This window comes from Acyrthosiphon pisum, chromosome A3 (genome assembly GCF_005508785.2).
Source record: "Acyrthosiphon pisum isolate AL4f chromosome A3, pea_aphid_22Mar2018_4r6ur, whole genome shotgun sequence".
In the NCBI taxonomy this organism is placed as follows: Eukaryota; Metazoa; Arthropoda; class Insecta; order Hemiptera; family Aphididae; genus Acyrthosiphon; species Acyrthosiphon pisum.
In genome coordinates this window covers 35,875,798-35,898,439 of record NC_042496.1, presented here as the reverse complement: position 1 = coordinate 35,898,439, position 22,642 = coordinate 35,875,798, and the positions used below count along the sequence as shown (strand labels likewise).

At 36.2% G+C, this 22,642-nt stretch overlaps 1 protein-coding gene across 2 annotated transcripts in view; it reads right to left on the bottom strand.

The window, feature by feature from the left end:
• LOC100164031 (ecdysone-induced protein 74EF) overlaps positions 1–22,642 on the bottom strand; it is a 133,908-nt gene that overhangs the window by 27,179 nt on the left and 84,087 nt on the right. The window contains exons 7-8 of one of the 2 annotated variants that reach the window (XM_029491578.1): positions 19,752–19,802; positions 4,360–4,503 (exon numbers count right to left, since the gene is read on the bottom strand). In XM_029491578.1, the coding sequence (XP_029347438.1) occupies positions 4,360–4,503; positions 19,752–19,802 (195 nt within the window). The remainder of the gene's footprint in view (positions 1–4,359; positions 4,504–19,751; positions 19,803–22,642) is intronic. The other variant, XM_029491579.1, reaches the window with a different exon arrangement.

The window sequence follows — 22,642 nt, the reverse complement described above, 5'->3', positions numbered from 1 at the left end:
AATAGAATAAACAAAATTGAAGAACGATAGACCATGATATGAATATCCGGTGTTACTTGGGTTACGTCACGATGGGTAGTTGTGCGCGACGACCGCAATGACGACGACATTGTAGTTGTGTTTGTGGGACGTGGACAGATTTTTATCGCCGTGCAATTTAGTTGCAATATAAATAATACATTTCGACTTACTAGACCGACCGACCGACCGACGACGACGATGACGTTAAATCGTTATAATATTATGTTCTTAAATTATTCTAACCGTATGTGTTTCTTATTTTATAGGAATATAAAATATTTAATATAGGTATCCATTATAATATATTATGCTAGCTAAGACGGGGCAGACGTATCCGTTTGTTTTTGAAAAACGTTCAAAACCACAACGATAAAAATATGAACCGCGAAACATATTATAGAATATTATATTGGTACGATTTGCGGCTTTAAATTTAAATTTGACATTAAAAACTAATAAAATGTGATTTACATGTGAAGGTACACCTACATAATGTATTATGTATAATATTATAATCGTTTTATGTCAAGTTTATATTTATTGTAGTTTAAATCACGTTCAGCTATTTTGTAGACTGCCGGTAATTGAAATTTAAATATTATTATATTTACGATACAATAACGAAAAAATGAAAAATAAAACCATGCGTGAATTCGAGAATATCATAATTATTATTCATGATAGTATAATACAGTCCAGTATCTTTATTATATTGGTACGGTTTTAAATAAACTGTTGAAACTGAAAACTATTACAATTTTACTATTAGTTTTGGTTAGTTATAGATACCAACTAAGTTATCATAGATAGTAATAATGAATGAGTAAAATGTACTTATTTCTAAATCGATAATAGTTTTCGTACGATTCGTAGGTATATATAAAACTTGAGGTATATAAACCGTTTTAAATAGTTTATATACTACTGCAGGTACGTAGGTCGTTATATAATGTAATAAATGGTCTTTAATTTCAACGGACATCCGGTTCCGGCAATACGCCCACAATCGTATATAATATGCTATGTACACGTTATGCCGTTTGCAGTTTCTTGTATTTATATGATATATAATATAAAATCAACCAAGCGAGTTTATAACTATACTCGCAGAGTTTATTAAGACACTGAGCATATACTTTTTTAAAACCGAATGTAATGATATGTTTTGAAATGTGACACGTACAATACCTAATAATAATAGTGTGACGTCGTTCATTTTTGTATATATACAATAAATATTACTGTTGAGTTCGAATTTTTTTCCGTTTGAATCTCCAATGTCTAAAGGATTTTACATTGACAATTTAGAGGTTCTTTTTTTCCCGAGCGCCTATACGATATATTATATTTTGTCGACCCAGATCGTCTCTACAATTTATTGACTTAATAACGTTATACCTAAATATATACATAATATATATACATGTATGTATAATATACATAATGTGGTTTCCGATTCCGGGGGGTATATTGTTTTACTCTGCGTCTTTACGGCGACAATGACACGATTTTATGGTTTTTTTTTCCGTTTAACGTGTTTCCCGCCGACTATTCGCCTTGTAGGATAAAGAAAAAAAAGCCGATTCTCCGAGGTCGTTGAATATATCAATCCTAAGGGATTATAATAGGAACCTGTTTTTCGCGCTGGTTCCGATGGTCAGTCGTCGCCGACTGACCATCGGTCATCTACATATATACGCATAAGGGGAGACCGATGACCTTTCCCATAAACCTATACCTATAAAACCGATTTTTTTTTTTACCAACAGCTGAACGACGGGAAATAAATCGGTAGTAATTTATTATTTTGTATGTCCGTTATGTCAAAGGTTGCAACCGAATATCAAACTGACCGATGCGCATATTATTCGTATATAGCAACCGTGAGCAACCATGGCATTAGGGTTTGGAAGAAATCGGCCAAGACAATAATATTGCGTTTTTAGTACGTACATTATAATATGTATAAGAGATTTCATATTCTATGATAGTGCTTATACAAAATGCCATACCGCGGGAAATAGAAAAATTTACGAAAATAATATTGTATAGTTTAATAATAATATAGCGTTAAGTTATGACCGTTAATTTTTTTATGTACCCATAATATTATTTATATTGGTTTTAATATTGTTGCAGACCGTTTGAATTATTATATTGTTATATGATTGTATAATAATAATCATTCGGAATGTTGTGATTACAGTAAATTACACACACTCAGAATTATAAATCCTTTTCGATTATCTATATATAGGTGCAATATTAGACGATATTTTTTTTTATTTTAAGTACCGCATACCTTATACAACAGCATGTTACGCATTGAATCGAGATCAAAAATGATTTTATTCGTCGTCCAGGTGCTTGCGATCTGCGCCGTATATACACACATCACAAACACATTTATAATTTAATCGCATATTTTACACGCAAACTTTGTCGCACTTTATGAGCTCCGTGGCCGGACAATGATCAGGGGGAGGAGAACCGGTTTCCGGGGTGTATACCTATATAATAATATTTTATTATACCGGTCGTGTCCGATGATGTCCACATCGTGTACCAAAACATGGTCCGCTGACCAGGGCAGTGGGGGTAGTGAAGAAACGATATCACGGGTTGGCCATATCCCTCATCGATATTGACCATCGTCCAGCGGTCGAACGGGTTTGACCGCCGCGCGAAATATAATGTACCCATACGATATTGTAATATATAACCGACGATTCCCAAGGAATGACCAGTGTTCGGAATTTTTTATTGTAGGCAAGCACGATAATCGCCGTTACGTGCGGCAGGGGTGTGTGCCGTTGAAGACGATTTTCTATCGACCCCGTGAATAATTGAAATAATAATATTAAACACACACATACGCTGTAATTTCCGTCGAAACCTTGAATATTATACCGATGTGGTCGGGAGTTTTAAAGGTTTAAAGTATTGTTTTCTCGGGAGCGCGCCGATGGGAACCGAATTTAACGATAACCTTTTTTCCATTTACCTACCATATATATATACGGTCGACGGGGTCGAGGAAGTCGGTGTTAAACGCCTGTGTTTTAGTCATTGCACGTTGTCATAATATTCGTTAAAAATACACGATGCAAAAGTGAAATTTTATTTTTACGAAACTATTTGGCGAGAAAATCATATATTATACGAATCGCGGTGTCTTGGGTTTCAAGGACTCGAGTATATAATTGGCTGTATAAATGCGTTATATTCTATATTGAACGTGACGTTTGACACACATACGTTTAATATTGTTATAAATTAAACATTTTATATTATCAAATCATGATGAAGTGCCGATGGAAATTGTTCTGATAAAATATATAACGCCGTCCGCAGGACAATAGAACTATATATATTATGATAAATTATAATACAATATAATTCGACAAATGCGGACAAAGATCATATTATTATATAATATTATACTATTATTGCTACATTATAATATTGAATATCGATGCATGTGTACTACGCGTATATTAAAATAATCTGTCCGAATGAGATCCTAATGTCGCTCGACCAAACCAATTCAATTTAGGTACTTACCTATTATAGGCAGGTACCTAATAACGCAAACAAGTTCATAATATTATAATATATTATAATTGCCACCATCGCGGGTTTAACGCTCCAAAAAAAAAGCCGGTGGCAAAAGATCGCATCGATGTATACATATGTACCGGAAACTTCCAAATCGCAAAGTGAAAACGGACTTTCTTCGAACCGGCTCTTCCGGTCTCGCGCCGTGGCGGCCGTGCCTATATATATATATATATATAATATAAATAGATATAATGTAATGCGCGAGAGTCAGGATACGCCGCCGCCGCCACGGTGTAAACAATAGAAAGTCACTGGTCGAAGGGGTATATATATTATATTGCTTAAACATATGCATTTATTTATTATTATAGGTGTGCACGCGCTTCGCCTGGCAGATTTAGGTCACGACGACGAGACGTCGTGACGACACAGCAGAGCGTTGTTTTGACGAAACGAAATCGTAATAATGCTGTATAACATTATGCGAACACTCCGCCCGCCGAGATCGTGAATTATATTATTGTGATATAGACGCGACGCGACGTAATAGTTTATGAGATTTGATGCCGCTGTGGGTACCAGTTTTGATTTCGGCAGCACACTCGTAAACAATGTATAGGTACGATAATATTATATTAAATCATGTAATATTGTGCCTACGCGGCTATAATACCCCGTGTGACCTACGCCTAGTGACCTACATATTTTGTATTAATATTTTATTTACAAGATAATGATTGTTGTTACAATATTAAATTATGACTATCGAAAACTCACCAGCATGATGGAATCCGTGCGGCAGGGCGAACGACAACTGTTGCCTGGGAGGCAGATGGTCGGCCGCTCCCGGGTTTCCTACACCGCCGTTGCCAGCGATCCGGAGGTGATCCAGGAAGTCGATGTTCTCGTCCTTTTCATTACCTGCAACGACAAAAGAACATTTGCGTTAGGTACTACAAACGTGCACATGCATAATTATTATTATAGTATATATGCAGTTAGAGGGTATCATGAGGAATGAATGCTGCGTGGTGATTAGCTATGATATATTATTACGAGGATGACATTTATTGAGATCGGCCATAGCACGTATTGGCGATAACATAATAATTATATTTATTGTGCAGTTTGAGCTACAGACTTAATGTTTGTTCTAGCGTCTCTTGTTAGTAGTCGTAATCAACGTTTTTCATAAACCCGTAATTTTATTCGAATTATAATATGATTAGTAATGTATTTGTATTGCATCGATTCTATGATAAGGTTTCTCGATTAATAAATTAATAGAAAATCGAATTCGATAAAAATAATATAATATACATAGACAAAGCTGCCCTCACCGACGTCATACTATATATCACAGACACTTAGGTCCTGGCATCGTAGCGACCCTCACCCACCGTACCGCCAGGATTTATGGTTGGGATGGATGGTCGCGGTAGCGGTGAGGCCGTCGACATGAGGGGGAATAATTGACCGGCAGATACGGCACCGGAAGGGAAAGTGGGTTGAGGCGCCGCCGCCACCGCCGCACGGTTGCCACATCGTTTCCTTGACCCACATTTTCACCTGTTTCCCAAAAGACACGTCTCCCCCGCAAACGCTAGAGCGAACTTATTTTAATACTATATACACTACCGTCGAATATACGTTTTATTATATAGTGCTTAACTAGCAATTATTATGTGTACACAACAATATAATATATACGGTAGGTATCGAATGTTTACGAACAGTCGATAAAGATCCCCCCCCCCCCCACTCGGTGTAAACTATATATTATAATAACTCAATCGACCGTGATTACTTATATTATTATTATTATTATTATTACCGATGGTGAAAATTAGATCGCTGATGATTTTTTTTTCGGTCACCCCGTATATATTTACACGATCCGGAACAAAGAAAGTGACGACGTCGAATTTCGCGTTTGTTCCGGTATACCTCTATATATGTTTAATGTAGTATTGGGTAGACACACACACACATACACACACCGACACCGCACAAGGCGGTCGTTTTGAAAACGAATCCACTTTCAATGTTTATAACTCGCACAACGCGCACATTTCGTCCGCTCCACTGGCACGTATTTTATCGAGTATTATAGTATATAGTATATACGTCATTATAATATTAAATCCAATTATATCTATGAATAGAATATTAAACCACCGGCGTCGGAAGTCGAAGCTATATTGTACGTTTTGTTTTTCAGAGTATATATTTTTTTTATTATTAATTTTTCGTTTAGCCTACCTTTATGTCGTCGTGACATTGGCTGTAAATCGAAATATTAAATATTATTATTATCTATGTATTACATCAAGCGGTTTTAAAATTACGGCCATTGCCGTATATATAAAACATTGTTCATGCGTTTGTGTGTGTGTTTTTTTCTCGTAACATGGCGTACTTATATTATGTTCCCCGGAGTCTTAGCCTTGGAGGCTTAACTATATAATTGTATTATGTATCTATTATTGTGTAGCGGTATAGTCCCCACCAAAAAGGGACCGGAAAACCTATGCCAGATAACAGTGGGCGAACACAATTTCTCGTGGCAATCGGGTCAGCGTGTGTTTTGGCATCGGGTAAAAAAATGAAAAAAAAACGAATAAAAAAGAAGAGTAAAAAAAAAAGAACGAAAGAAAGAAAAATTCTGATTCTCTCCGAAAATAAACGTGCGGGAGGACGACCCATCGGCGCGCGGTACACGACGAATACGAAACTAGGTCAAACGCCCTTAGACCCGAAAAAGAAACAGGCCGACCGTAAAAAAAATACCCGTGACCAACTGTTGTCTCGGAATTGGGTCACGTATATGTAAGGGGCTAAATCACTATTGTAGACAGTTTTTTTTAAAAACTCTTCTCTCCATGCACTAAACTGTCGTAACATGTGTATACAATATAATATAATATATTCTTTCTTAACGCGGTTAAATTGACCGGAACAAACGAGTGTTTGAAGAAGAAGTCTTAAGAATACACGCATATTATGGGATACCACAGTTCACAACTATATATTAATATATGACGTATAAGAGAGAAAAAGGGATGTGACCAATTGTCATGCGCATTTGACCCACATATATTATTATCTCAGTATATACTATTTGTTTTATATTGCGATCGTCGACGATAATATAACATAATGGTCCCGTCGTTTGGGGTTTGAGGTCTACGGCCTCATGCTCGTAAATGTCTCACCGCGGCCTTGGGGTTGAAAAGGATATCGATTTTGGGTATTCTGAAGCAGTTCCCAATGTCGATAAACAAAATAATAAATCTTGTTCAGGGGTATTATTTTGTTATACATAATATTATACACACCGTAACGTTTATCAGGTATCTATTTTGTATTCAGATTTACGTAACCTATAAATACTGTGTTAGGAAAAAAACCGAAACTGTGAATTCGAACACGACGGGACGATGGTCTATGAAAATTATCGTGTGGTAGTAAAGGTATTTCTTTGTATATATTTTGGCGTTTATAAGCATTTTTTTTTCTTTCAAAGAGACTCGACAGTCGTCGCCCGTCAGTAGCGTATTCGCGTACAGCAATATAATAATTAAAATACGAATCATTACATGGCACAGCCGTGGTGAGATAATAATATTTTTATAATATTGTAGTACTAAAAAGACGATGACGTTATATAATAACGGATCGGTTACTATGATGTTGCGACATGCCACTGACGACGACAACGACGACGATAGGGACGCGGTGGACCACAACACGACACAATCCGCGCACGTCGATTATACGTCGGTCGTGTTGTTTTAATGGTGTTTGTTGGTTTTTTTTGACAATGCGGTTACGTAAGGTTGTATATAATATAACCACCTGGCTGCGGCGTCTAAGTAGTTCACGCGAATAACGATAATGCTGCAGTGATTTAAACATCACGTTTGAATTTATTATAGGTATAATATGAGTATCTTAGGAAGGATTACGGACCGATAGCCGTACGCGGGGTGCAGAGGCACTCGACGGCAAAAAAATTAAACCTTATGGTGCGCGCGTCTGACCCAATTCTCTGCCTCATATATTATTATTATTATGTGATAGGACGTTATGTATAAACGAACGAGAAGAAACGCCCCGTCGTACACCTATGTGTAATATTATAATTCATAATATTATAATTTATACACGTCGACACAGCTAGGACTACGTGCAGCAGCAAGCAGGTCGTTGTCGTCGTCGTCGTCGTCGTCATCGTTACGTTATTTAGATATTTTCGATTTATTATACGTCGCGAGATGGTCGACGCAAGAGACGCAAGAATATAAGCTCACTACACATAATATAGTGCCAAGTCTTTTAAATATAGCAATAATCAAAGTAGGTTTTATATTTGTATTTGCGAATTATTATTGCGAATTTTAATCGACTCAAGTCCGGAAAACGATTTAACTTTGTTATAATTTTGATGTTTCCGAAAAAAGTTTCATAATTATATTGGCGACTACATTACAATAAATGTGGTGCGTTGCTGCGCGCTAATAAAACTATAATATTATTATAGTCTATATAGTTGTCGTTATAATAATATGATATTAATAAATATAATAATAATAATATGCACGCTTGACGACTTCTGCTGTAGCAGCGATATCGTTAATAATAACTACGACGTTATTATGTATAATATTACTATCGTCGTCGTAAATCGGAAATGCCGACTGGGTCATATACGCGAACGACGTTTCGCAATAACCCCGCATATCTCCACTGCATTGGCACTATCTATATATAGTTATATATATAACTCGGCCCGCGGACTTTCACTGAAACGACTTTTGCGTGGGAGTTTTCAGCGAGCGCACGCCCCCCGCCGCCCGCGTGTGTAGACGTGTGCCACAGGGTGGACGAACGGATGGGCGGACGATGACGGCGGGCAGACGCTAGTCTCAAGGCTGCGTTCCGCCCTCGCCCTATTTTCGCGCGCGCGGGTCAGACGTACCGGAGACAGACGCGGCGTGCTAACCTAACCGTCGTCGCCGACGCCACCACCAACCCCGCTGCCGCCCCCGCCGCCATCGGTTGCCTACCCTTCGAGCGAGGCGTTTTTTCGCCGGCAATCGATAACAGCTGATTTCGGTCCGTTCGTCCGCCCGCCACGCCACGCTCCGGCCCATTCAACCGGTGCCCGGAAAACGTCGTCGCGACCACCGACGACGAACAATATTTAATATATTATATAAAAGGGAGTCTAAATATCACCTATAAGTTACCTAGGCGGGGGTGCACGACACATCCCGTATTATTATATATAACACAATAATACCCGTGGCAGCCATCGTATGCGTCGTCGATATCCTATCGCGAAAAATAAAAACGAAACCGACCGCGGGATCGTAATAATTATGATAAAATATACATTGAAATACAATAATATGTAAATGGGAGCAAAAGTGAAAACGACCTTGTTTTGCGAGTTGCGACGGCGGCGATGAGCCATTGGCGGCGGCATCGACGGAATCCGCCAACCCGGCGGAATTTCACTCGATTTCCGCACCCGTAGATACGCATGTGTATAAGAATATAATAGATATAGGTATATGTAGCTAGTATATACGTGTAGGTACGCTTTATACATTTGATTTAGGATGAAAAGTAAATATTATATTGTACTTACATAACTATATTGTGTAGCGACAATAAAAGTGAACTGGCGATATATTATAAACTATATACGCATAAACGTTGTGCGAGTGGAGAGTCACATGATGACGTCAATGTACGCGCGAGGGTATAATATCATATCGAGTGCGGTGTCGCGCAAGCTGTAAGGGTGTGACATATATACCTATAATATATGTGGGTGAGGTAAAACGTTATGTAGGCATCGTACGATGGCGGGTAGGTTCAGACGCGGGGGTAGACGCCCGGTGATCGATCCTTGTAGCAGCGTCGGCGGCGGCAGCACGGTGGCCGGGACGACGGGGGTGTGAGCCGGGCGCCGGTGGACGGCGGCGTCGGTCCCGCCGGGGATGACGACCCCGGCGCGTTAACGTCGTACGTCGGCGAGGTGGCAGGGGTGGAGACTTTTACGTTTGCCACGAGCCGCACGTTTTGTGTGCTTGATAAAGTACTCGTGGCCCTGGGACGAACAAAGGTCGTTTACTCTCTTTATGTACTCTTGCACCCCGCCACTGCTACGATCGACACGACCTATATATGCACTCGTATATTATATATATATGCCCCGCTCCTCTCCAACCTCTCCTCTGACTAAAAGTCACCACGAGCGTCACCCCACCACCAAACCCGCTACCCGCTCGTCCACCCGAAATGGAAGGAAGCCCTTTGAGACTCTTTTTATATATATGTATCTATTATAAGTACGCGCGAGGAACATTTTATACCAAAATGGATATTTCCTCGGATACACGCCTTTTAATATCTTCTCGGATATAAAATTCGAACTTATTACAGGATATCACGAGTCAGTATTTTCGAAGTTTTGTTGTTATAATAACTATATATTGATCCGTACCTGTTATTATAGGTACTCGTTGGTAATTCAGAGAAATTACTTAAGTAGGTACATTGCATATAGCATAATATTGTGGCACATTAATAAAAATATTTGTCTAGTTCTTTAGTATGTAATCGAGACAATCAAGTAAATAATATGTCCATTAATATTAAAATATAAAAACTGCATATTATTGAATTATACAATGATTTTCACACATACAGCATAATATTATTATACCTAATTATTATCTAAAATTGACGAGAAAATGAAAAAAAAAACATATGATCGTATTTTCGACGATTAGAAATGGAGAACGATACAATTTCGTAATGTATACTTAAGTAGAGACTCAAGTAGTAGTCTTTATCTAAATAAACTTTAGCACAAATACAATATATTATAAAAAAACGAGTTTCGAGAAAAATATTTTGCAACTGAAATCACAGAAACAACTACAGTGTGCTCATAATAAAATTATAAAATATATGTTTTATATATTTTATAGAACCATTCGTCGAAAAATGATCTCGATTAAATCCAATCAAAAAAATGTATCCCCCAATAATATTCTATATTATATTACATCTATTTCGGTTTTATTGTATGCAGGGTGTGCGAAAGCCCCACAATCGGATAAGAGATTCGAAATAAGTTAACACACGGTCGACGAACATCATATCTACATAATAATATATTAATAACGACAGTACGACGGGCTTGCGTGGGCGTATTATAATACAGGTAGGTACATTTTTTTTTTATACTCTTTAGAAATCCTATTCGAAAAACCGGCGGAGAGACGCGACGACGACAATAACAATAAACGGTCGGGGAATTCTTTTTTACGCGTGTAAAAACAATGACCGATGTAATGCGAAGGGGAGCCACCGCCGCCACAGCCACAGCCGTCGCCTATAATCGTGACCTATTTCCGGGACTCGGCGTACGCGCGCACACACACTTCCTGGACGAGAGGCGGACACGAAGACGCCTGGGCGACTGGCCGTGAACTTTCACGCGCCCGATTGTTCAAGGCCACAGCGATTTCTCCGCCGACGGTACCCCATCGACCCCCGCCCCCGCCGCTACGTCAGCTATATTCATACATACACACACGTATACGGCGACGGTTTCGTTATTGTACTTTCACTATTTTGGATTCTCTGTGACGCGTGCGCTCGTCTAATTATAATAAAATTCGTATCCGCATATATTATTACATATTATACGCGATACGCCGCGGCCGGTTCAACAAACCCCGCAAATGCACCACGTTACAACATTATGTATGGGGGGTATTATTATCATTTATTGTTGTCGAGATAAAGTGCACACGCTGCCCGAATGACTTTTGAGCGGAACATGTAGCGGAACATGTTTGATAATCGGACGCGTCGAGAAACGTCGCGAATACCGGTTGGCACGCGGCCAAGAGAACTTCGGGGAGGCGTAAATAATAATAAACTAGACAGAACGCCGCTACAATATGGAAACTGCCGCCGTACGAGATCTTCGGAAAAATATTTTTACAACCACCATACACTGTAGATTCGCCTATACAGCTAGTCAACCTACTGTACGGGGATAAAACCGCGGCGCGAAACGACATGTAATCCTTGTGAGAAACCGATGGGGGTAAAACGAACGGATGGATGTTTTTGTCGGGTAAAAGGTGTTTTTACCCCAAAAAAAAGATCCTATATAATATATTTGTTTGAAATAAAACGACGAAGACGAGGAGGCAGATGTGTAGGAAATGATTTCGCACAAAACCCCGATGATGAGTATATATACTCGGCTCTGACGAGGGTGCACACGCGATTGACCCACTTTAACAGGTTACCTTGTTTTTGCCTTTCTCCGCGGCGGCACAAAAGAATTTCGCATCGATGTATTATATTTTTATCCTTTTATTTAATACATTTTTTTCGGGTTTTTTTTTTGTTTTTTTTTCCATCTCCCCATGTCGCGGTCGTTGAGGGTAACAGGTATAACCATATAATATAATAAATAGAATCAGAGATTTGACTCGGTATGATACAGAAATGTTTTCCGGTTTTATCTGTTATACTCTCCCGAAATTGAGATGACGAGTACACGCGCGTCATCAGGATCACTCGTGGTCCATATTATGAAATCGTGTGAAAGACTTACGGAATTGTTTGATGATGCATTTTTTGTAACCCTTGTAGATTGGCTTGATGTCTTCAGCATCGTCCGATTCGGAGTTCGTCTCGTCCGGTTCACACTTTACCCGTAGGTCCAAAGGTTTGGCCTCGATTTCACTGATCATCGCAACGATTACGTTTTTGTCCGTTCTCGAGTTTAATACAATTCGTACACCGATATGCGATTGATGAATTAACACGAAAAACAGTCACTAGATATAGCACGCGCGCGCAAGTGCAATAGTAATAATAATAATAATAATACAATAAAAGTCGGTATTATATATTTTTAAAATTTTCCGACGAAAAATGAATTGAAAAAAATTGAATACAAATACGAAAACAAATTTTCCTCAGGATAATTTTTTTTTCTTTATCGTACGCGGTTATTCATATAAATCGAAACCGAAAACTATAAAAAAAAAATTGAAAAACCGAAAAACAAAATTATAATATTATAAAATACTACTACGTTCGCGAGCACCGCTAATAAATTCACGTACTACAACGCATGACCAGCCGGTAGGTACCCGACGTCGATGAGCCAGCGCCGGAATATGAGAAGCTATACAAGACCACGGGCAACCGGCGGCAGCGCCGGTGACGGCGGCGTTTCCCCCCCGAGCAGTGTGCACCGGGCGGCGCGACCTAAAAACACCGTATACGCGCCGTAATTACCGTACCCACCGCTTCTCGACAATTTCTGTTTCGCACAACGTACCTAATATGCATTTTTTTATGTACCTATTTAAAAATACCCATTTTTCGCTTGACGCGAATTTAAAAAATATTATACATATTGTAGTTTATACCGTAGGTATACCTACGCGTATACGTCGTATTGTCGTAGCTCGCAGGTGATACACAATAATATAATATAAATAGGTGAATATGATACAAAGCGATAATATGAAAATTGTATAATTAACTGTTGATTTCGTTCGTATGCGGATATGAATATATCATATTATATATTATAGTATGTATTGTAATTTGTAGCAAGTAATTGGAAAAATAATAATATTTAAAAATCATAATATGTTTGCCAGAGTATGTGCAGAAGGAGGAAAGACAAAAAATGATATATTCTAGCTTCTCAAAAATAGTTTTATATTATTAAAATAATTATAAATGCAGTTCGACTCATAGACATATAATATAGCATTACATTTTATGTCTCTTTCGTATACATGTTGACTTCAATATATTTTTATATAAAACAGCTATCGTTCCTGGTATATTCTATGGTTTGACCAATGAACAGAATATGTAGGTATACACGCGGAAGGGCAGACCACCACCCGACCTGCCAGTAATTTTTTATTTCCCAACAACATAATGTACCTACACACAAAATAATATTATTGTAATGTGCAGTATACGATCGTTTATTAATATGTATAATAATAATTATCGCTTAATCTCGTCCAAAACGGGTGTATACATACTACATATTAACGAACAGGCAGTTCGATCATTTATTAATAATAATACGTAGGTACAAGGGCGCTAGTGTTTGATCGGACCAATTTTACGATTTGTTAATAAAAATAATCGTCACCGCATCGATTTAATATCAATAGGTACAATATGTATACCTCGATATGTACAATAATGTATGCGTTATTTATTATATATAATAGAACCTTATCGTACCGTTCTAACCAAGTAGCAAACGTTAAGAAAAATATTTTTAAAATATATACCCATTTACATCTACCTATTATCATCTACTGATATATAACTATCTCTACAGCAGTACAATGTTAATATTGTATTTTATATGTGTTATCTTACATATTGTTCAAATTCCTGTTTTGATAGGATGTACGTATATCATGAGTAATAGTAGTGTTTGAAGTTTAATTTATTTTCAAGGATGTGAAATATTGGAACATATCGATTTTTGGCTATTCTTATGAAAAGCTAATTATTTCGTTTTATAGGTACTTTATCATACACCTACATTAATAATTTCACTAACTGTATTAATCATTTATAAAATTATAGTACAAAATTTGGAAATTTGAATTCATTATAATTAGCCATTAATAATAACATATAGAACATTGCGAAGTGTTATATCTGTGTGTTTTTTTATTTAATGATATTTGATTTCTTTAATATATTAATGATTAAAATGTTCTTTAAATTACTTGAGACAACAATAAAAATACATTGATAAAAGAAAATATTTGGGTGGTTATATTACTTTTATTGTCAATAATTTTGGTTATCGTAATATTATACCTACTAATATACCTTATTCAATTTATAGCTATTTAACACAAATTCTAATCGATTTAATCGTGTTATTCACTATACGCAATACACATCTTTACATTCACACATTTAAATGTTTAAAGTGTAATACTTTGTAAAATGTTCAAACATTTAAATGAGGCGTCTTAGATTTTTTTGTTCAATACCCAGTGTAACTATGAACAAAATATAATATAGAGATCGGTATAATATTATATTAAATCATAAATCATATTATCGCGGCATGGCACAGAGCACAGTGATTCTGCGGCGGACGCACTTTTTCGGACCACCTCCCGCGGTCAGTAGAACCAGTGATTATATTATTATTATTATACGATTATTATAGTATTTCGTCGTTCTCACTCTCCTCTAGTCCGAAACTAGGTCAATATAATAGACATTTACGGCCGAATCATCGCTGCATTTCGCGCACGGATTTACATCAAACTATATAACTATAAATATACCTATATGCAATTATTATAATGTACGTCTGGTCACTAGTCCCCCATCGGTGCTGCTATGTTAAACTGCGTGTTAATCGGGTTGGAAATTATGCATTTGTACATATGTTTGACATCCCCGAGTGTGCGTCGGACCTACGAAACGAGTAAAAAAATTAACGCCACGACGATCATAGTCGTCTGTTTCGTTCGGGATTTCACTTTTTTTTCGTTCGTTTTCGTTTGTTGTTTGTTCTCGTTTTTGCATAATATTATCTCTGCAGCAACTAAGAGTCGTTAAACGAGCGAAACTCCGCAGCAGCAGCTAATTTGGAATCGACACGTTTCCGCGGTCGTTTGCTGAAAACAGTGCAGAAATAAAGTGCATTATAGGGAAAACGCGTCGCGGGAATGCTATATATGTATAAAGTATAATAATATATTATTATTATCTCTACTGCGGTTTACCTAGTCGCACGTTCGGAATGTTAAAAACATATAATAATAGTAATATCACGGTATAATATTATTATGCCGTCGAAAAGCTGTTTCCGTATACGATGATATACAAGCTGCCTCGAGTACCCATATACGTAACAAAAACATATTACTATACATATATATATACATATAATATACATATACTCTATATATACGAATTACGAATCTCAATACGATAACGCGCGTTCGACTTGGTTTTTTTGAAATTTTACACCGTTTGAGTGGATATGAAAAATTAAATTCTCGCCCCCACCGCCTCCACTGATCCAAATATTGTCGAATTGTAGTATAAATGAATAATATAATATTATAGTATATAGGTTCACGTTTCACACGACGAGGTTTAAGTACATAATATAAGAATTCTATCTCCGAACGCGCAACAACATGTGTGTAATATTTAGGTATAGGTTAAATAGGTGGCATATAATATTAAACATATGACTGCAGTGATATCGGACGGCGATTTATTGCAATTATTATTTTAATCAAAACAATAATCATTTTAGGACGGATTGCGAATAATTAAAAAAAAATTAGAGCGATCGACCCCTGATGAAAACGGCGGCCGCAGCAGTGCGTGCGTAACGGCTGAAAAAGGTTCGCTGTAGTTTACATTGTATTCGACGATTATAATAATAATAATATTATCGTACTGCATAATATAATATTATAATGTTTCACGTCACGTAATTATCATTATTATTATTGTAACAGTATTCACACCGATATTTCCTAATGACCACGCGCGCGTGTTTATTTGATAATATCACTCGTTCGTGGTATATTATTCCTGGTGCGGGATATTAAAAACAAACAAATAAATGCAAGAGACAGTGGAACAGATAATTTTCCATAAATAGCACTTGTAAATAAAATGCATAGACAAAATTAAAAACCGTAATACGCCACCGACGCACCACCGTCTGATTCCTCCACAAAAAAGGGTGAGGGTGGTAAAGGGATACGAAACGAACGGCCACATCATATTATATTACTATGACATAGGTATTATAAATGGTACAACGGCGCAGCACGGGATCGCGTTCGTTTAATATGCATTGTTACAATATATAATAATATACGTACACGTCATATTATTTATCTACCTGTTGTATAAGTAGATAGGTATAATGTGCATGTATGCGTGAGTGTATAATAGTCGCGTATATATTATTATAATGTGTTATTTGGGTTTTGTTTTGGATTTTTTTTCCATCGCGTCGGGGGAGGAAAAATAATGTGCATATAAATATATAATAGTACCTATATGGAGGTGAAACAAAACACAAACCGGTTGCGTCTTCCTGCCCCCGCCGGGCGCGGGCGTCTTCCGGCACGAACGAATTCGTTATAATTCATTATACACATGACAAAATAAATAGGTATGCTATCAACATAACTAATATTGGTCGAGAACGCGCACCCCTCCGAACTTCGCCAAGAACTGTGACGTAAGCCGTTCTCACCAGCAGAAATAATAATAATAATAATAATAAATATAATAATAATGGTATATAATATCGGAGAACGGATGACGTAGTTTTTGTGGTGGGAGAACACACAGTTGCGTATCACGAAGTTGATAGCATACCTATTTATTTTGTCATGATTATACACTTATATTTATATAAATACTATAGGTATGCTAATTCAACCCTTTTATTTCCACTATTCATATAAATAATTGTATTATTGCGTGTGTTGCGCACGCGCAATAAAATAATTACGATAATAATAAAAATAAAAAAAATACTCGTATGTGCGCGAATATTATTATTATATATAAAACATATTTGAACTGCACGGACGCGCATAAATACAATATGATACACTTAGAACAACTATGGAGATCACTAAAAAAACAAAAATCAAATTGCAGAACAGTATTTAAATGCGCGTGTTGGTTGAACAAATTTACCTTCGCGTGTAGATTCTATACTCTATCTCGAAACAAAATTTTGAACCACGTTGAATTGGAATCGGCACCAAACAAACTTTGAACTACTTTATTTGGAATTGTCAACAAACAAAATTTTCGCCGTAACAATTTCCGAACATTATTGAAATTGTTTCAATGATAAGGTTTGTACAAAACAATGCAACAAACAATGTTTGGTATACGCGATATTTTGTTCGAATGCGGAAATGGTCCTATAAAGAACAGATAGTGAGATGGATCATGTTTCGAGTTAGTGCCCAAGAATATTTCTTATAAACTGCACTGCTATCTGCTGCGAATAATTATAATAATAACCGGGTAACGTAATAATAAAAATCATAGGATGCTTAAGAAGTTTTCCTCGAACGGGGAACCCAGTCAGACACTCATAATGGGGGTGATTTGGGAGACTTATTAGACTCCAAACACATTAAAAGCTCACCCAAAAATCAAAATTAAAATAGTAATTTTTATTTAATGTTTTTGTTTAGATCATTTTGTGTAAGAAGATTTTCACCCTTGCCCTTAAAATTCAATCAAATGTTCGACTGCAATCACTGCATGGTTTTATGGAAATCTGCATAAACATGCATTGGAAGTTGGAACAGGTATAGTATATAACTATAGGCTATATTGTATATTTTATTTATTACTACGATTTTTTTGCGTACGGTATGTATGAAATATGTGGTACGGCCTTCCCGCGATATTAAAACAAAAAAAAATAACACATTCGGGGTGCGGGAAAATCGATGGGCGAGTCATCAGTCATCGATTTGGGGCGGACGAGAGTATAAAATAGTAGGACCATATTATTATTATTGTTAATATTTCAGCTATTAATATACAATTATAACTTATATTTCAAGCGATTCAGAAACGCCGACGAATACGCATTTTACGTATGTAAAAATACCAAAATATTAAACAATTTACCATAAATCTGATACACGCGTATTTTATTATACCTACGCTGAAAATGCCGTATAAATACAATTATTAACAGTCTAAAAAAATATATGCAGTCGGATAGAAAAAAATATCGATAGATATTCGAATTTATATTCTCCGACAGTCCTACCCACTATTGTATTATATATTTATATATATGTAGCTAATACAGATTGTATATTATTTAGTAGGTATTAGGTAGTGAATATGTGTTTTCTTTCAGATATTTTTTCCGCAATTATAGTATACGCAGTCTGAAAAAAATATAAGAACCAAATGTTGACGAGAAAAAATTGTATTTACTAAAATATAATGTCACAAATATTGAAAGTATAATAATACAAATACAAAACAATAAATAGTATAATCGACGCACAGTGACTATGTGTACTGCGCTAATTTTCACATATCATACGATATGATAATAATAATATTATATAGCGTTTCTAAATCGACAAATTTGCAGTAGCTTTAATACAGTATTTTAAAAATGTAATTTAGAGCGTGAAAGATCTTGACAGCGTATCATATGCATTAAATATACGAGTACCTAGATTAGGTATTAAACCTAACTGTAGGTGAGCTTTGTTTTCCAAGACCTCTGTCCATGATAGTTCCCATACACACGATTATTATATTATTATATTTTATTGCAGACAATATCTTACTTATATTCTGCTGCAACAGATCGACACGGTCGTATTCACCCTGACGACCTCCCCGACCGCGAAGGTTTGAATAATGGATGATTTAATATGGATAATAATGCATCCATCACATTCGTCTACATTTATTTTCAGTCAGTTATTATGGTTTTGAAAAAAAAGAATATTATTTTGTTGTAATTTTTTCTGCTCTGGTCATATTTTGCAAGGAATTTAGAATGTTATCGTTAATTAAAGCTACCCTCTCGTCGGAAAATCGTTTGAAAAAATTACATTTAGGTTTAATGTATGTATGCATAGTTTCCTTGCTAACTATACATAATATAATATAATATACAGTGTCTTCAGAATTGTGTGTGACAAACATAGTAGAATCGCATAAGAACCAACATATTGTCCCCACCATTTTTGTCACACGAAATTTTAAAGACCCTGTCTATATTCCTATTCACGCTGTAGCACTATATTATAGTATACCTATATACGTATAATATATACTATTATACCGTTGCATCTGAAGACGCGGCCGACGACCCGGGACACGATGCGCTGCAGACGAAATAATCTTTTGTCGCTGCACATGTATGCGATTACACCTACCGTATGCGCTTATAAACTATAATAATATACGGTTATGCGTGAGCTGAAGTATACGAGTAATAAAATATGTGAAACGAAAAAAGGGGAAAAAAGGTCGTGCAAGGTGATAATCTATATAAAAACAATAATTACCGACAGTAGTGGTGGTCGGTGGGGGTGATGTCGGTCGGACGGTTTGCTTACCTGAAACAGACGAAAAAAAAAACGAAATATTAATTATTATATTTACGATTATTGTCGCTTATGTACTTTGTTAGCACGCTAATTATCGTAATACATATTACACAATATAATATATGGTAGTATGGTACGTATAATGTGTATATCTATATTATATACCACAGCAATCGTGTCCCGAGATGCGAGTATTCTACAACACATATATTATATACCTAGTCTATGTATACAAACATTGAAACATCGCTCACACGGTTTATTACATATTATATTATTATTATACGACACACATCGCGCCGGACTTAACGAACACGCATTGTTACCGATTATTCCGTCAAAAACGAGTCGATATACATAATACATATATATATTGTGTACTGGGGGAAATGTTTCGGGCGGATCGTCGTAGGTTTATGTTATATTATTATATGATGACGTACGTATACACCCCAAGTCAGTTGTTCACACGGAAAAAGGGTAAAAAGACACAAAAAAACGCATTATATACATAACATAGGTACCCATCGGCATTCCGCTATTCGTTTGAAACACGCCGTCGTTCTATATGACGTCATCATGTGCATCAAAAATATTAGAAATTAAGCTATAGACACGAGTGACGAGTCACGTTTATTTACAGATTTTCACGAGAGCTTACTACAGTTATTACTACTATTACTTATCAGAGGTATTACCTCGAGCAATGTTAGATTTTTCTTTCTATTTGTATTTATTTGCAAAAACATATATAACGCTAGCAAGGAAATATTACTATTATAAAAAAAACTATAGTGTTATTTTAAGTTTGAGCCCGCGTCTATATGCATATATTGCATATTTTTTTTCGGAGTGTGTACGATATTATATATAGTAATATGCCAAGTCTGCGAGTTGTAATATGAAGTGACGTGTACCCTACACATTTCTCGGCATAGCGATTAAATTACCGTATTTTTTCATGGTACATTTTTTAGGGCTCGTACTTAAAAAGCGTTTATAACGAAATAAAAAATATTTCTGGTTAACATCAAATCATTTTGTCTTCAAATTTTGAGGTATTCATGATGATCATATTATATATAGCCTTAGAATAAACATTCACAACATGCGTTGTAGGGCAAACGGGTGGTTATAAACAAGCATTATATTGGCACATCATTTTATTTTTCTAAGTACCTATATATCAAAAAAATTAAAGTGAATTTGAGTGAATGTATATTTTTGACAGCGAGTGTTCCGCGTACTTCGGGACGATTATAGTTGTACACATCACACGCAATTAACGGCGATGTTTTGAAAATCAGACGTCACCGCCGTTGCGCAGGTCTACACTAAACATTACAATTATAATAATATAATAATATTATGTAGTAACATTTATAGGTACGTTGTATTTAAAACGTAAGTATGTAATTGTGCGGTGATTTCCAAACGTCGTCGACGCACACACGCCATCAAGAGTGTAAACAACGTGTTGATGCGGTAATTATTTATTGTGTTTTGTACGAATTTTTTTTCAGCCCGTTCGTATCGCGTAAACAACCGTTGCGATTATTATTATCGATCGTCAGCGAAATCCGGAGACGTGAGCGTATATATATACATTTTATTGCTGCACGTACTCACTCCCGATTGTTTATCCGATTTATTTTTATTTAATTTTTTTTTGGACGCTTTCAAGTTTCAGCTCACCGCAAACGGTATTATTGTTATACGTAATATTATTATTAGTATAATAATATTATATTGTGCGCAGTTAAAATACGAGAATATAAAATATACAAACATTATAATACAACTGCTATAATAGACTGTTATTATTTTACATCGTTTTCCGCCGGTACGATACTCACTATGACACTATAATATCATTATTGCACAATAAGCATCGTAATGTATAATTAATTAGGTATATTAATTATTACTATGTTTAACTAATAGTTACACGGACGTTGGATGAATATTATTATCCGACCCGTGGTGTTCTGGTATTTACTATTTAGTATTGCTGCAGTATATAACATTATGTATAGGTAGTATCTTATTGCGATCTCTCGGTCTACCCAAATTCTATCACTAAATGTTGTGTATACGATGAATATAATAATATAGTTGGGCACCGAAATCGCGAACATTACAATGTCATAATATTTAAAAACAGATAACACTTTTGCATAATATTGTAAAAAACTAGGTTGCTGTCGTTACGCGTTGTAGTATATTATCATCGCTGCAACGTGTGCTGCAAGCGCCGGGTATACATACGCATAAAGCATACTTAGATATTAAATTAATATGTGCGAACTGACGACGACGACGACGACGACGACGTCGGCGAGACTCTGGCAATCTGGTTTTGTGTCAAGGAAATCTGGTCGGCGGAAGACTATGGGCAAACGTTGTATTTCAGACGTATATTTTGTATGTATTATATTATTTTATAATAATAATAATAATATTATATATTACACTCGCGTTGTCGTCATAGATACGCACACACGCACACAATCATCGGGCAGACACACTTTCTTTTTCTTCCTATAAGGGCGCACACAGCGCGACAATAACGTTCGTGAAGTTGGCCCACCTAAGTACTTAGATTTTTTTTAAATCTATGCCATTATTTTGCAAGTTATTTTGCAAGTATTTGCAAGTCTATTTTTAGAAATTTGCAAGTCCAAAACTTTCATCGTAAAACCCAAAAATGTAAAAGATGGGCCCACTTTCACGTAGCCCACCCACTTTGACCTAGAACTTCGAAATCGGTATCAACGAAAAGCTAATTGATTAGCAAGTATTTGAAAACCCCTTTTTGAAATTTTGCAAGTCCTATAAGGCGGCCGCTA